Source organism: Molossus molossus, unplaced genomic scaffold (genome assembly GCF_014108415.1).
Source record: "Molossus molossus isolate mMolMol1 unplaced genomic scaffold, mMolMol1.p scaffold_m16_p_7, whole genome shotgun sequence".
Classification (NCBI taxonomy): Eukaryota; Metazoa; Chordata; class Mammalia; order Chiroptera; family Molossidae; genus Molossus; species Molossus molossus.
In genome coordinates this window covers 33,606,451-33,621,302 of record NW_023425401.1, presented here as the reverse complement: position 1 = coordinate 33,621,302, position 14,852 = coordinate 33,606,451, and the positions used below count along the sequence as shown (strand labels likewise).

The window sequence follows — 14,852 nt, the reverse complement described above, 5'->3', positions numbered from 1 at the left end:
GATTATCCCAAACCAGGCTGAATATACAATATTAATAAATCAATTCACAAATTGGCCCGTCTCGTGTTTTGAGCAAATTGACTCAGTGTCTTTTGTTTTGTTTTGTTTTCATTCAAAACATTGTATCTTAGTCACCTCTGTGCTAGAAAGCCACTTTGTCTGGCAGAGGTCACGTTGTAATCTGTGTGGTTTACACTGTGGATGGTAACACATCTGAGTAACCTCAGAATTGATTGAAATAAAAAAATTAAAAATTAGATCCATAGCCAAATACAGCAATATTCTAATTCAAAATTTAGAGTTAAAAATTAAAATATTGACAGTGATTTTAATTTGTTAAGGTATAAATGGCTCAAGATTAACAAGGAGCACCCTGTATCTGAACTAAGTCCAATTGAATTGTGTTTTTCTTGGATACTTTGCTTGCACGACACCTGCATTTCAGCACTGGATGAAAGATGGAATTCACAAGTGTTGCAGTGGGAGACTCCATTCCTTAGACCGTCTCCCGTAGCAATAGTACCAAGAAGAACATTCTTTAGTTTCACTATGGACAAAATCACTTAATTCTTCACGAATGATATGTCTGGCTCCTGGGAGGATGGAAATCACTTTAAAAGCATGGTTGGATTTTCTCCCAGGACATGAAGGCTCAGAGATCATGATGTTGTGTTTACTTCACATTTAAGCGCATGACTCCTGCTCTATGACTTCCATGGGGATGGCCTCGGGGACCTCCTCGCCCAGGTTGATGGCGGCTTCGTTGTTCCTGGGCTCCTGATGGCAGATGTACACGGGGAGGCCGCCGGCGTCCGCCTGGGCCGCGGCGGCAGCGGCCGCGGCCGCCAGCACAGCGTTGTAATCGGGGCGCCTGCGGTTGCGGTTGGGGCGCCCGTAGCGCTGGCTCCATTGGATTTTCAGGAGATTCCACTGGCGCTTCAGGGTGGCTTGGACCTGGAAGGGAAAGGGAGTCTCGTTGTCATATAATTGTCAGAAATTACCCGAGACGAGCTTAGGCGCACAGTGTGTCAGAGGCCCAAGGGGTTGGCTTGAATCTCAGTTCGGATCCACAGGCTGCTGGGTGCCTGCTCCGGCTGCGCAGGGGGGTCTCGAGCCGGAGCACCGGCTTGTCCCCTCAGCCACCGCGGGCGAGGCGACTGCTACTGTGCAAAGGCTTCTTCTTGAGCTCTCGGGTCCAAGGAAGGACATTTGACTGGGTTTCACATTCATATATGGCATACCCATCATATTAGGGGGGAAGAGCTGGGAAACGTTTATCTGCTGCCACCTCTGATAAGGCAGAAGCTTTTATCTACATCTCTGCATTATTGGCCATGAAAATGTATCTGTAAACCATTGCAGAGCTGTGGATTTTATGATGATTCTGTTGATTTTCCTTTAGCCCACATGGCTGGAAACGGGGTGTGCTAGATAAGCCTCCAGTTCACGGAGTGACACTCTCTTCGGAATAAAACGATCTCTTTCTATGGGAAGACTTCTGACACGTAAACAAACTTACCAAACTTGCTTTATAAATGTGATACACTGGCTATAACACTCAAGAAGGGGAGAAGTTCTAAATATGAAAACTCCAGTAACCGCCGCGGAAAACGCCACCAGGGGCCATCCATTGGCTCATCTGGCTCGATTTTTACAGAACCAGATTCAATTTAGTAGTTAAGTTCATCCTTCCTGTCTCCTAAACTTTTCGCTTTTCTCTATCGCTGAACAAAACTAAAACATAAGAGATTATGGCTGCACTATCTGTTCTATAAGACAAACTATCCGAAATATTTGCATCAGTTTATTAACACATCCTGTGTTTTGCGGCCAACTTTGAATATGACACTTAAACAGTGCGGGGCACACAGGGGGGGTCTGGAACTGGTGTGCCATCAGGCGAAGCATGTGAGGAGTTGACTGTGGAGTGCCAGTTCATCTCCACATGTGTACATCTGAAAGGAGACAGAAACAACAGCACAATCTATGACGTTACACAACGGGAGGCCCGATGAAGAAGGCTAAATGTTTCTGTGGCAAATACATCTTTTCTACAGATAGTAGAGTCACAATCTCTCCATGTAATTATTAGTGTTTGTCCTATAGTTTTAAATATTTTCCTCAGGAAAAGGGAAAACAGTGAAATGATTCATTTAAGGGCAAGTCAAGAGGGTGTGGCACTGGTCATGTGTCTGTGGCCGGACAGCTGGAATGTGGCAGAGCCACCGTCCCCGGTGAAGCCCGTGCTTCCGACCGACCGACCGTGCCTCCAGCCGCAGTGTCCACCGCACGGAGCGGTCCATTGCGTCTGCAATGAAGTGGAAACAGGACTTGTTCCTGGTGGTCATGGCACACGCAGGAGGACGGCAGCGAGTGTTTGAACACATGTCCCAAAGACTGCTCTTTGGGTCTGAGTCCCAGTTACTTTGCTCCATGTTTTTTGTTGTCTTTAACTGAGAGCATTCTCCTTTACAGAGAGGGGAGCACACCCCGCATTTACAGAGCTACTGGTTAGATTTACTGAGGTTATTTAAATCACTAAGAGTGGTGCTGGTGCATATCAGCAGTAATCCCCTTCTTTTTCTGCTGTCTTCTCTGCTCTCTGACCCCCAAAGATCTTCGGTCAATGTGGCTGAGTTTGGGACAGTCAAGTACCTCCCTGATCATCTAGCACTTCCGGGCTGCGCTCTGGCTTTCACGATTGCTGCCCAGGGTGCAGTCCGAGCACACCATGGCTCAGCTGCCTGCCCGAATAATATCTGCAATTGTACCCCAGGAGCATAAACAAGATTCTGCTGGCAGCGGTGGTAACACACACAACCCCACTAGTCACGTGACCCTGAGAATGCAGACGTGGGACCAGATGAAAGAGGCGCTCTGGAGACTGTGCAGTGCTGCTGTCTAGAAAGGAGGGGTGGTAGGTGAAAGGCATGCTTACGTTGCTGTTGTAGAAGCAGTAAATCACCGCAACGAAGAAGCCCTGGAAAGAGGAGGAGGGTAGAGTCGAGTTACTTTTGTGTGCATGACATGGTTTAGCCATCCATATAAATAGACCACCTGCAGAGGAACGTCTAGTCAAAGCCCATGACAGGCAGTGACTGCCACTCAACGTTAGGTGCTTCCCTGAAGGATATTCCCTTCGAATTCTGTTTTTCTTGTTAGAAGAATGCTATCGTTTGGTTAGAAGCACAGCTCTAGTCAATCTGGTTAATGATATTGCTGCCTTTAACATGGAGATTTACAGCAGAATATGCTGATTTGAGTGGATTTGAAAAGAACTTTTTGCCCTGAACATTTTTTTAAAACTGACATCTTGTAGAGTTCAGCAGAGAAAATGTTTGCAAGCACGCGCGTCACGGTGCCTGTGCCCTGTGCCCTCGTGGTGAACTAGTGCAGGCTGTACCCACAGCCAAGTGTGTCTCTCAAATAAGGACACGCACTCAGTGAACTCTGGGGTCCTGGCCACTACTCAGAAGCTCCCTTACCTTTAACTTTAATTGTCTGTAGACATGGCCAAAGCAATGATTAGATTATCAAAACAATCCCTAAACTTCCTCTTTAGCCCCATTCATTTTGACCCTCAGGAGGAGAAAATATAATTACCTTGAAATTATCATTGAAACAGCAACACGGTGGCCCAGGAGCCTGCAGCCGGCTCACCGCTGCCTGAGGACTTCCCAGGTCCCAACCTCCTTTAAAATACCCTGCGCTGTGCCTTCTGTGGGGCTTTGGATCTGGGGCAGAGTGAATGGAAACAGGGCATCCGTTCTGCACTCCTGTGTGGCAGATATGGGCAAGCCCCTGAGCACCCACTCTGTTCTCTCCCATGTGAGGAGAGATCTGGGTACACGTCCCTTTGTGGTCACTGAGCTGTGACGGGTGGATTCCTGACACCCTCTGACCGTGGAGGGGGACCGAGCAGAAGACAGGAACGGCTCTGTGCAGATTCATGGCACCCCCTGGCAAAACCGATTCAGTGTTTACTTCGGAAAGGAGATTCTGAAAATTGCCGAGCAGGGAGGAGATGCGGGTGGGACCAGCGGAGGGCCCTGGGATTAACAGGGAAGCCAAAGCAACAATGTGCTTCCCAAAAGCCATTTTCTTCACCACTTTCCCCGGGCTTGTTGACTTGGAGGCTGTAAATTATGAGATTTTAGAGCATAGGCCTTAGTGTTAGATTTCCTGACTTTGCCTCTAACCAGAAAATTCAACTTTCTTATCTGTAAAATAGGCATAATAATACTTCCCTCGAACATTAAGCACTTCATACATGGGAACTGTAATTGTTCAGCGTGGATTAGACAGTGTGAGGTTGTCTCTGGGGTGTGCCTAACACTGCAGGAATTCCGGGGTTCCGACCCCTCCCCCCACGGTCAGCGCAGTCAGACGCAGTCGTTGAAAACTGGACGCCAGCTGAAGAGGCGTAGCTTCCAGCTCGTGCCCAGGGGAAGCTTTTCATACCGATAGAAACACCTGCCTCTCTCGCTGTTTTCATGACTTGAGCGACTATATTGATCCTTGGCTGGGAAACGGGTTGGCATGGGTATGCTGTTCTTCAGAACTCACTTCGGTGAAACAGAAACGGGGATGGCCTCCAAAATCCCGGGGAGGGGACGGGAGGTCGAAAACTGTGCAGGCAGAAGTTCCGACCTCAGCTCTGTGTCACGGCTCGGTCCGCGGACAAATATCTGTCCTCAGAAAGGTGTTTCTCAAAGCCCAGCCTTCCCTGTTTCCATCTTCAAGATTAGAAAAACAGAAAAGCAGGCAGTGAGAATCCTTTCCAGGTGACATTTGGTCGACAGGGTCCTTCTAGTCACAGTGAGCCCCAGGAAATTGATCGTCCTGCGTCAACCAGCTGAGCAAGTCGGGGAATGAACACACCGGCGGCTTCCTCACCTGGAAATGAATCAGAAAATGCATCACGTAGTCATAGATTTGGCCGAGAATCTTGCCGGTGGGCCTCCAGGGAAAGACGACGAACTGGACGCCCAGCAGGGGCACCAGGAACAGAGTGGCCCTCACTGCCTTCAGGTACATGTGCGAGTCGGCCTGCTGGGTCTCCCTCATCTTCTTCACCAGCACACGGACGATGTTGAGCAGAAAGAAGAAGTTGATCTGCAAAGATATGACGTGATGGACAAGCAGAGCGTCCAGGTCAATGCCACAGAAGGACGCCCATTTCCCTCAATTCGTTCTCCAGTGTGAGGAGCAGATGCCCCTGCACAGGGCGTGAGACTGCCCGGTAGGATGCTGGGTCGCTGAGCATCCCTACAACCAACAGCCTTCCAGACCTGAATTAAAATGTCCTGGTTTTCCCTTAAATGAGTAAATCTTTTCCTGCACATGTAAATATATTAGGTTCGACTCTAATGAGGGTGTTTATTCTTTCTTTTTTTTTTTTTTTTTGTTAATCCTCACCTAAGGATATTTTTCCATTGATTTTTAGATAGAGTATAAGGGTGGGGGAGAGAAACATCAGAGAAATGTCGACGTGAGGGAGACATATCAATTGTCTGCCTCCGGCACAACCCCGACCAGGGCGGGGGAGCAAACCTCCAACCCAGGTACGTGCCCTTGACTTGGAATCGAACCCAAGACCATTCAGTCCATGGGTCAACACTCTAACTGCTAAGCCGAACCGGCCATGGTGAGGGTGTTTATTCTTTATTTTGATTTTTACTTTCACAAAGGGGTAACACTTTAGCTCTTACTCTCTTGTCTTTTCATTATGAAGATGTCCCACAGCCGGGACTACTTAATTGAGGGTGTAAGGAGGGCTGACATTCTCATTTGTCAAGTTCATGTGGTGGAGACAGCTGACCCAGCCTTCTAGTTTTAAAGGACACTTTGAAAAGAAAATAACTCCCTAGAGGTATAATGTATGTTCAATAAAAAGGATTCTTTACGTTTACATTCAAGACGTTTAGACAAATGTACGCCCTGTATAACATCCCCTGGAAACAAGAAGGAGAGTTTCCGTCACCTCAGAGAGTTCCCTCCTGCCTCTTTACAGCGTCCCCTCACCCCCAGGTGCTTTTTGTGTGCCTGCTTCTCTGGGTTCACACACAGCCTGCGAGATTCACCCATGTCGTGTACACTGGCATTTCATTTGTTTTTATTGTTGAGCAGTACTCCGTTATATGAATGACACATATTATTTGTTCATTTATTTTCCTGCTGATGGACGTAGAATGGTTTCCACTATTTCACTATTGTGAATAAACATGATGGATATTTTTGTACACGAGTCTTTGTGTAGACATGTGTTTTTGTTTCTCTTAAATAAGTACCCAGGAGTGGCATTGCCTGTTCCTATGGTAAGTGTATGTTCGACTTTCTAAGACACTGCCACACTGTGTTCCAAAGGGGGCTCGATTTGTGTTCCGGCACTCCAGGGGAACTCCGACTGCCCTGTGCCTGGCCAGCCCTTGGATGGTCACTTTTTCCACATTAGCCATTCTGGGGGGCACAACTCTTTTCAGCTGCGAGGATAGTTTTGAACCAAAGTGTTTGTTAGAATATAATTAATAATTTATTTTAAAATAATTGGAATGATTTCCACTACCTGAAATATAAATAAATGTCATTGCCTCAACATTTTAAGAAAAGAGACCTTTAGTAATAATTGCATTTTTATGGGGAATTGTGAATATTCAAGACCTATGTCTGTGGGTCCTCTTGAGGACAGTTGGACTAGTAGGTACATCATTACATGGAAAACGGGCAAAAGAGAGAGGATTTGCATTGGAAAGGCCGGGAAAGTTAGAAGACAGCCTGCATGATAATCCAGTTTGGCCAGTTACAAATGGATGCTTCTTCAGTGCAGGGGCAGAACACGGTCCATGACTCAGATGCTTTTTATTTTTCTCACTCTTATTTGAACAAAACATTGTGGTTAATGAGAAAAATAATGTCTAAATATTCAATTTGATGGTTTTGAGGCTGACTAACACATAGTAAACCAAGGGTATAAATAGAGAAGTTGAGTATAGATTAAGACAGTCATATTCTCTCCCAACCCAACTTCTTACTAGTCATGTGATTTGGGGTGAGTTCACTTGAGTCTTCCTAATGAGCAAAATGTCCTGATGATGCACCTGCTTTGAGGGCTGCTCTTAGAAACATCATGGCGATGTGTGGGAAGTGCATGAAATCTCCTAGGTGCCGATCGTTGATAGTTAGGGTGATGGCTTGTGTATCATAGGTAAAGTGGAAGATAGCTTTGTTTGGCAGAGCCCAGGGAAAAAGGTGCAGGGGGACTTTGTGGTCTCCCACTTTCTTATCCTCAACACCTTTATCATTCCTCAGCCCTTGATCCTAACCTTTAGGAGAATTTAATGATCACATTGTTAAAAACAAAAACAAAAAACTATACAGTTGTCATAGGGTGTATAGAAATGAACTTATGCACTGCCCCCAATTTTATTAAATAAGAATGATTTTTTCCCAATGGAAGACTTTCAAACCAAATTGTTCTTTTTCTTATATATTATCATGAAATGAGCTTCATTGGAAAGTTATAATATATATATGCTATATAGCACCATCTTCAAAGAAATCCCCAGAGGTAACATTGTTAATAACAGACTTAAAAAGCAGTTCTCACCACTAATGCTGCCATGACAGGGCCGTGGATGATGTAAAGCAAATGAGTCTCTGCACTCAGCCAGCAGCTGGAAAACAGGGGGGAGAATACATCAACACAGACACATTTTACTTACAAATGTTAACTGAAAACCACCACAGTACTTACTTGTCATTGAAGTACATCACCCTGGTAATAGCATGGATAGTAGTTGGCACCAATGGGAACCCTGAAAATGTGAGAAAGGACAAATTACACCCAATTTCTTGGTCATAAGCTATAACTACAGTTGCTTGGAAAATAGTAATTTACTTTAAAAAAAAAAAAGTGGAAAATTTAACATCTCTATGCAATCAACCTAAAGTTGTGATTTCCATAAGGAAAAAAAATCTTTTTTTCCCCTCAGATGTACCCATGTGCAATAGATTATTATTTAATTTGGTTGAGAAATGTGTAGAATGAGTTTTTAAATTATTATCAGATTAAGAAATGTGTCTCAGAAGTGAATTAGACCTACACGCTTTGATTTTTGTGAATTATATGCAAAAAGAGAATGCCTGAAAGTATTGAGTTTTCACCAGAGAACAACCTTGCCTTCTAAACCCATGAAGCATATAATTCAATACGAACATCGATTAAATGTTTGACCTGAAAGAATTCTGAGTTTGACTATTTCCACAAAACATAATTGTGTTGCATCCACAGCAGTTCTAACATACTATTCCCCCACTTGGGTTTAGAGAAATTCATTCTCTGGACTTATTCTGAAATATGTACTTTTAGTTAGACAACCACAGAGGCATATCGAGATCTCACTCCCATCTCATCCTTTTGTAGAAAAGAAAATGTGTTTCTTACATAATATGGAGAGGAGTATAAACCCCTAATCTTCTAATCCCTAAGGCTCTTGGCCTTCCTCTAGACAGGATACCTCTTTTTCTGCACTTTTATTTTTTAATCCTCACCCAAGGATATGTTTATTGATTTGAGAGAGAGAGAGAGAGGAAGGAAGAGAGAGAGAGAAAGAGAGAAAAATCTATGTGCGAGAGAAACATCAATTGGTTACTTCCTGTGTGTGTCTGACTGGGGATCGAACCTACAAACTACGTATGTTTCCTGATCAGGAATTGAACCCACAACCTTTTGGTGTATGGCATGATGCTCCAACCAATTGAGCCACCCAGCCAGGCCTCATTACATTCTTTTTGATACAGCTAAAGAGCTTATTCCTTTTTTCCTTTGAATTGTTTGTGCATGTTAAGCAGATGTCTTCATTGACCTGCATGCAATGATGCTGAAGTTCTGTGACTAATTTACAATGTAACAGTATGGAAAGAGCAGTATAAATTGTTCCTTCCCGGGTGCCCTCATCTCTGCAGAATGTCACACCCCAAATATCTGCCCCATCGACCCACCATTATAGGATTATCTCATTGGGTTTGGGTCATATGGTTGGTTAAAATCCAAGTATTTCTGTTAGGGAGGGGAGTTATAAAAACAAATATTGCCCAGGGCCAGCCCTGGGATACATTGGGGGAAAGACTTGAGCTGCTTATGACTTTCTAGACACATTTCTAAACAACTGTATGATATGCCTTTTGGGCAGGGTTTTAAATACAAAGGTTGATGTTTTTAGACATCTTTTGGATTGTCCTCCATTCTCAGTAATCCTTTCTCTCTTACCAGTATTTTTAGGAGCTTCCCAAAATGCTGCTTTAAAGGGCAGGCTTAGTTGAAGAAACTCCACAGCCTCTCTCCAGGAGTCAATGCAGAGCAAGGGCACCCTTTCTGTAGTAAGAGTCCTCCTCTGGTTTGGGAGTCTCGTGGGATTTTTATTTTTAAGTAAAGCAGCATGTGTCTTTGTCCCAGAGCCTTTCCCCTCTCTCTACGTCACTATCTGCTCCCTTTCCACCAGAGGAGCTAGACCGTTAGCAGCCCTGGGAGAAGGGGAACAATTCTAAAGTCCTCACAGACCTTCGCACATTAAGCAATCCAGCCACAGGCTTTTCATAACCATTGCCATGTGCTATGAAGTCAGATGTGCTCTATTTGGAGGCCCATGTGGTTAAATCTATTGCTCATCTAGACTCCACTTCTTGTCTTTTCATTGTAGGAATCCTGTTGATGGATTGACAAGAAAGAATGTCCTTGAGGAAGGGATGTGGGGCCAGGGTGGAGGACAAACAGGATTCAAAATGTGGAATTCTCCTTTGCTCTTCAAACAGGTGATAAATAAAACCGAAGGGGGCCTGATCAGATCTTCTCTCAATCAGGAATGCTGGGTCACCTGAAGACAATCATAATCATCCCCCTCCATCTCTGCACTGACCCCTGTGTTCATCACAGTCTGTATAAACTTGCAGAAGGGCTTCTACCAAGCTCTCTGGGAGACTGAACTTCTTCCAACATCTGCTGTCTCCTCATTCCTTAAAGGACCCAGGTCCCTGATTGTTCTCTGAGGCCAAGACTAGAAGAAGATTATAAATATACAGACAGAGGAGAAGGTGACTCAAAACTCAGTTGGAGGAAATACATACCCCAGCCCAAGAGATAATACCACTTCATGTGCTGTTTCTCAGTGAACACGGCCACCACAATGAGTGTGTGAAGATAGATCCCTTCACAGAGCATCCAGAAATAATTGCACGCCATCATGTACTGGTTGATAAAATTCAAAATCTTGCAGCTCAGCTGTCAAAAAGAAATGGAGATACTCAGTGGAAGACACGGACAAGGATCTGACAGTGAAAAGGGGGTAAATGTGAAAATGAGCCAAAGTATCTGCATTCTGTCTGCGTTCTGCTTCTCCACGCACCTGGTAACACGCACCACCCTCTGTATCCGCAAATCAGAGTCATTGTGCATAGGTCCTTAGTACTGCATATAAACAGCCATCTAGGGGAATGGAAGCCTAGTCCCTAAAATGCTCTTTTCCTGTTACATGCTGGTGACTTGTATAGACTAATTTATTTTTCTGCAATGAGTCAGATAACCATAATTTTTTAAGAGCAGCCATAGATTTGTCACATGACTTTTCTAGCCCCTTTTCTATGGCCAATGAGGCGAATAACCCAGAAATTGTCAATGCTGCTCCTGAAGTTCATTGATATGTTGGTAATATCTCTTTAGCCACAAAGAGGAGATAACCATGTGATAAATTTGTCATATATGATCCAGGAGCTACGCTGAACCCAACTGATGACTCCTATTTGGGTTACTTGCTGGCCTTCTAGTGCTGATAATATAACCATCAAAGAGCTACACTTCTGTTCTGGGGGGATCACAGTGCGATGGCAAACGTCCTGACTTGGGTTCACACGTGTCCCTAAACTTCACGAGGAGGAAGTAAGGAACTCTGTCAAGAAATTAGTATAGCTGATACACTAAGGGGCAAAAAGGCTCTCCTATCAACTTGAAAACTGTCAGCTTGTTCATTCTTTAAAGCTGGCTGAATGAAGAGGAAACTCCGCCAGGCAGAAAGTCAGCGTTACCTAACTGTGTAGGGACATACTGAAGTTTCTCCAGAGGACTCCAAAGGCATAACATGTTCAGTTAAATGTGAGTCTGCCGTGCAATCCTGAGCTGATTTCTGATAAAGCCTGAGAGAAAATGAACTTGAATCTGTGGAACTGCAGGCATGATTCGGCGTGTACATTGGAAGATGACCCAGAAATGGGCAAAGGAAGCATTCTGTAAGTGGTCAGCAAACAAAACTCCAGTAAACAGGAAAGCAGGACACTGCACGATGGAAGGTCAAGCCTGGTAGCAGTGAGGCAGGGAATAACCATTAACAGCTCGTTATGCTCAAGGGTCTTTGTCTATATGGTGTAATGAGCATATCATATCACGCTTCTCTGGCGGTTTGCAAGCCATGACTGATTTAGTTTTATAGTCTCAGCCCTTTGGATTATTTGTGGTTTGCAAACCTCTGAGTGTTCTCTGCATTCTGCTTTTACACTTAGTCCCTCTTGGGTCGAGGCAGTTATTTTACTAATGCTCTGAGTTTCCACATCTCCTGTGCTGTGTGACACAGACATGAAACTGAATGCCACAGAAAATGGCAAGGGCTTCAGGCTTCATGACAATGGTAACAACTATAATATAAATAACAATAGTTAACAGTTGAGAGTCGTTATGTGCCAGACCCTGTTTTGTGGATTTCAGGTGTATCGGTTTATTTAATCCTCACCAACAACTCTATGAGGTAGGTGCTATTATCTCCACTTTACACACTGGGAAAGTGAGGCACAAGGAGGTGAAGGAACTTGCTCAAAATTACAGAATAATCTACAAGGAAGTAGAAGAGCTGGGATCTGAGATCCTGTAGTCCAGCAAGAACAAGGCTACAGTATTGGGAGCAAGTCAGCGAAGCACAGCAAGGATCAGCGTGACCACTGCTCTGCAGCTGGTTCTAGCAAGGAACCAATGTGCCCCAAAGGAGTGTACAAAACTCCTTGACTCTCAGCTGGAAGCTTTTTGAGAATGAAAACAAATCTATAAGAAGTTCTGCACTAAATTCGGGAATGCCTTTGCAAAGCGGGGAAAGCTAGCATCAAATGTTGAGATGAAGACTCACTATGGAAACTGCATCACTAAACACTACTGCTTTCCTGTGTAGAGATACCACCCAGATGGACTGGATACGAGAAAATAGAAATTGGGTTGATGCCTGTAGACATTTTAGAAATAAATTCTTAAAATTTATATGCAAAAGTGGTCAATTTTAAGTAATAAAATTTAAAAACAGTGAAGAAGTCCTCTATGTTTTTCTGCACCAATAGGATCTTGGTTGAAATATCATTTATTGGTTTTGACATGTAAGTAACGTGAAGTAGCATCAATGACCAGAGTGGGATACACCATCCCATGACCACATTTTGGCATTATTTTCTCTGCATGGTTGCTCAAATCCATTTTTTTTTTTTCCATGTGCAATCTAATTGCTTCCATAGGTTAACAAATGGATAATTCCAATCTAGCTTTATCTGCCACTGATCTCTCACCTCAATAACTCTGCTGTCCCTGTCCCCTCCCTTACATTCCTATACTACCCTTTGGGTTGGGCAGGAGGAGTCCACTCTGCACCCTGGGTTTCATGGGTCTCCCGTGCCTCAGCCCTGAGCACCCTTCTGAGCTGATTGTCCTGTGCCAAGGATGAAGTTCTGACATAGTTTGGTGGCTCAAGTGTCCTGAACAAAAGAGAATTCGAAGAAATTCACTTTGTTTTTCAGAAGTTGACACTCATTTGACTTCCCTTATACAGGAGGTTATAGAAAATGTGATTTAATTGTTTTGGCTTTTGAGGTGCAGAGTCCTCAGGTTCCCAGTGAAAACCAACCATCTCCCCGGATTGTCCCTTTCAGACCCAGATAGAACGTTCAGAGAGACGTTTCTTTCCGGAAAATGACAAGTATGCCACCAGCTTCCTTTAGATGCAGCAAGAATAATGCTTTTAATTCTGCCTCCTGACTCTCCACGTGAAGAAATAAGCAGAGGGATCAAGAAAATGAAATTTTAGATATGATGGAAATGAAGTGCTCCAATGACACAAATGACAATGGGCAATTTTCCCATCACTCAATAAACTGAGCATCTATTCAGCCTTATTTATGCCACGAGTTATTTGGCGTTTAACTTAAAAAAAAAAAAATATTGCGAAGGAATAAGATTATCACGCTTCGTTTTACAGGAGAGAATCTGTTTAACAAAAAACTTCCAAGGGAAGAAACTACTTTGATGGGACAGGGACCACGAACCCACAGAGATTCCTCACTGAGGAGTGAGAACACTGTTTTATTTTGCCCCCAATAAAATAAACTCTAATAGAAGTAGTGTGACAACATTCAGAGTGATGAAGTCACCTTTTACAAGAAATAACTTTATATATATATATATATATATATATATATATATATATATATTCCCATGGGTACTGGGAAGGAACATCTTTTTGCCTCTTAGCTGCTGATTCAGTGACATGAGAATTGGGTCAAAATGAAAAAATAACCAATAACTCTGTCTTTTATTTGCTTCGGAGAGAAAGTGTCTTTAAAAATTACATATTCTGTGATATTTGTTTTTTTTAAACAGACATATGCCTGAATCACAGATAGATGAACTTCTGATAGATTGTGCTTTTTAAAAATTATGACTGTGGTTGTTTTCCAGATTAGTTGCAATTTCGATGAATATTTATAGACTGGTGATCTCCAATAACTTCCTTTTCTAAACAATGTTTGTGTTTTCTTTGTGTCTCTTCTTGGGTTTTTTTTTTTTTTGCTCTCGCCCCTCTTCTTGGCTATGGAGAACCTTAATCTAATGTTTTCTGAAATGTTCATTTTTCAAGCAAAATGCAATATTTCAATCGATTCATTTAAAGTACAAATTTTAAAGATGTAATTTTGCATGTGACTTAGTGATATATTGATGACATAATTCTCATTGTCTGGATGCTATTTTGTCTGTCTTTTTAGAGGTAGAGAACTTTAGTCCTGGGAAAGGTAGACTTTTCCTATTTCTTGTTTACCCCCTGTATATTCAAATATATTACAACAGGAAAAAATTCATCTTTCTCGATGGCTGAATGTATAGTTTCAACTGCCATTCACTAACAATCTTTTGAATGGGAAAAGATGCTCAACAAATTGGTTTTTTCTGAACACAGTTATGGCAGAGTATTCATTTTAAAGGAGGATTAAACATAAATTTTGAGGCCTGTGTCCCTCTTGGAAATAATAAATAAGGAGCTTCAAGAATGTATAACATATAAGGCATATGTACTTGCGGGTTCTTTCCTGCTCTTTCTTGAACTAATTTTGTTTGCCCAGAGACAGGAGTCGTGTGTGCTTTGTACATGGAGGGTTAGATGAGCGACTGAACAAAATCTCACTGGAAAACCAAAACTGTATTCAAAGAGAGAAAGTATTACAAAAAAGAACCTATTTTTTTCCTTTGGGTTAAGTGTATGTTTCACAATTTATAAACATGATTTAATTTTTTTCACTGCAGTTGTTTGTGTCTAGCCTATACTATACACGTGTATTTGATGAGAGGCCGTGTTTCCCAGCCCTGCCTTACGGATCAAACAGACATTTGGAATGTGAACGAGGGCACAGTGTGTTCACACACCAACATTCCCCATTTGCCATCGCAAGTGGCTTGTTATCGGTGATTATTCTCATTCTATCTATCCTCAGAGGAGAGGACACTTCTCTGTCAGGCATACAGACTTTTTGCTCCTTCATTTACCTTACACACACACACACAC

The 14,852-nt window shown here is 43.1% G+C and overlaps 1 protein-coding gene across 1 annotated transcript in view; it reads right to left on the bottom strand.

Moving 5' to 3' along the window:
* Positions 1 to 684: 684 nt before the first annotated feature.
* CALCR (calcitonin receptor) overlaps positions 685 to 14,852 on the bottom strand; it is a 39,433-nt gene continuing 25,265 nt past the window's right edge. The window contains exons 7-12 of the mRNA XM_036247311.1: positions 10,123 to 10,276; positions 7,754 to 7,814; positions 7,607 to 7,673; positions 4,897 to 5,115; positions 2,939 to 2,980; positions 685 to 954 (exon numbers count right to left, since the gene is read on the bottom strand). Of these exons, the coding sequence (XP_036103204.1) occupies positions 685 to 954; positions 2,939 to 2,980; positions 4,897 to 5,115; positions 7,607 to 7,673; positions 7,754 to 7,814; positions 10,123 to 10,276 (813 nt within the window). The remainder of the gene's footprint in view (positions 955 to 2,938; positions 2,981 to 4,896; positions 5,116 to 7,606; positions 7,674 to 7,753; positions 7,815 to 10,122; positions 10,277 to 14,852) is intronic.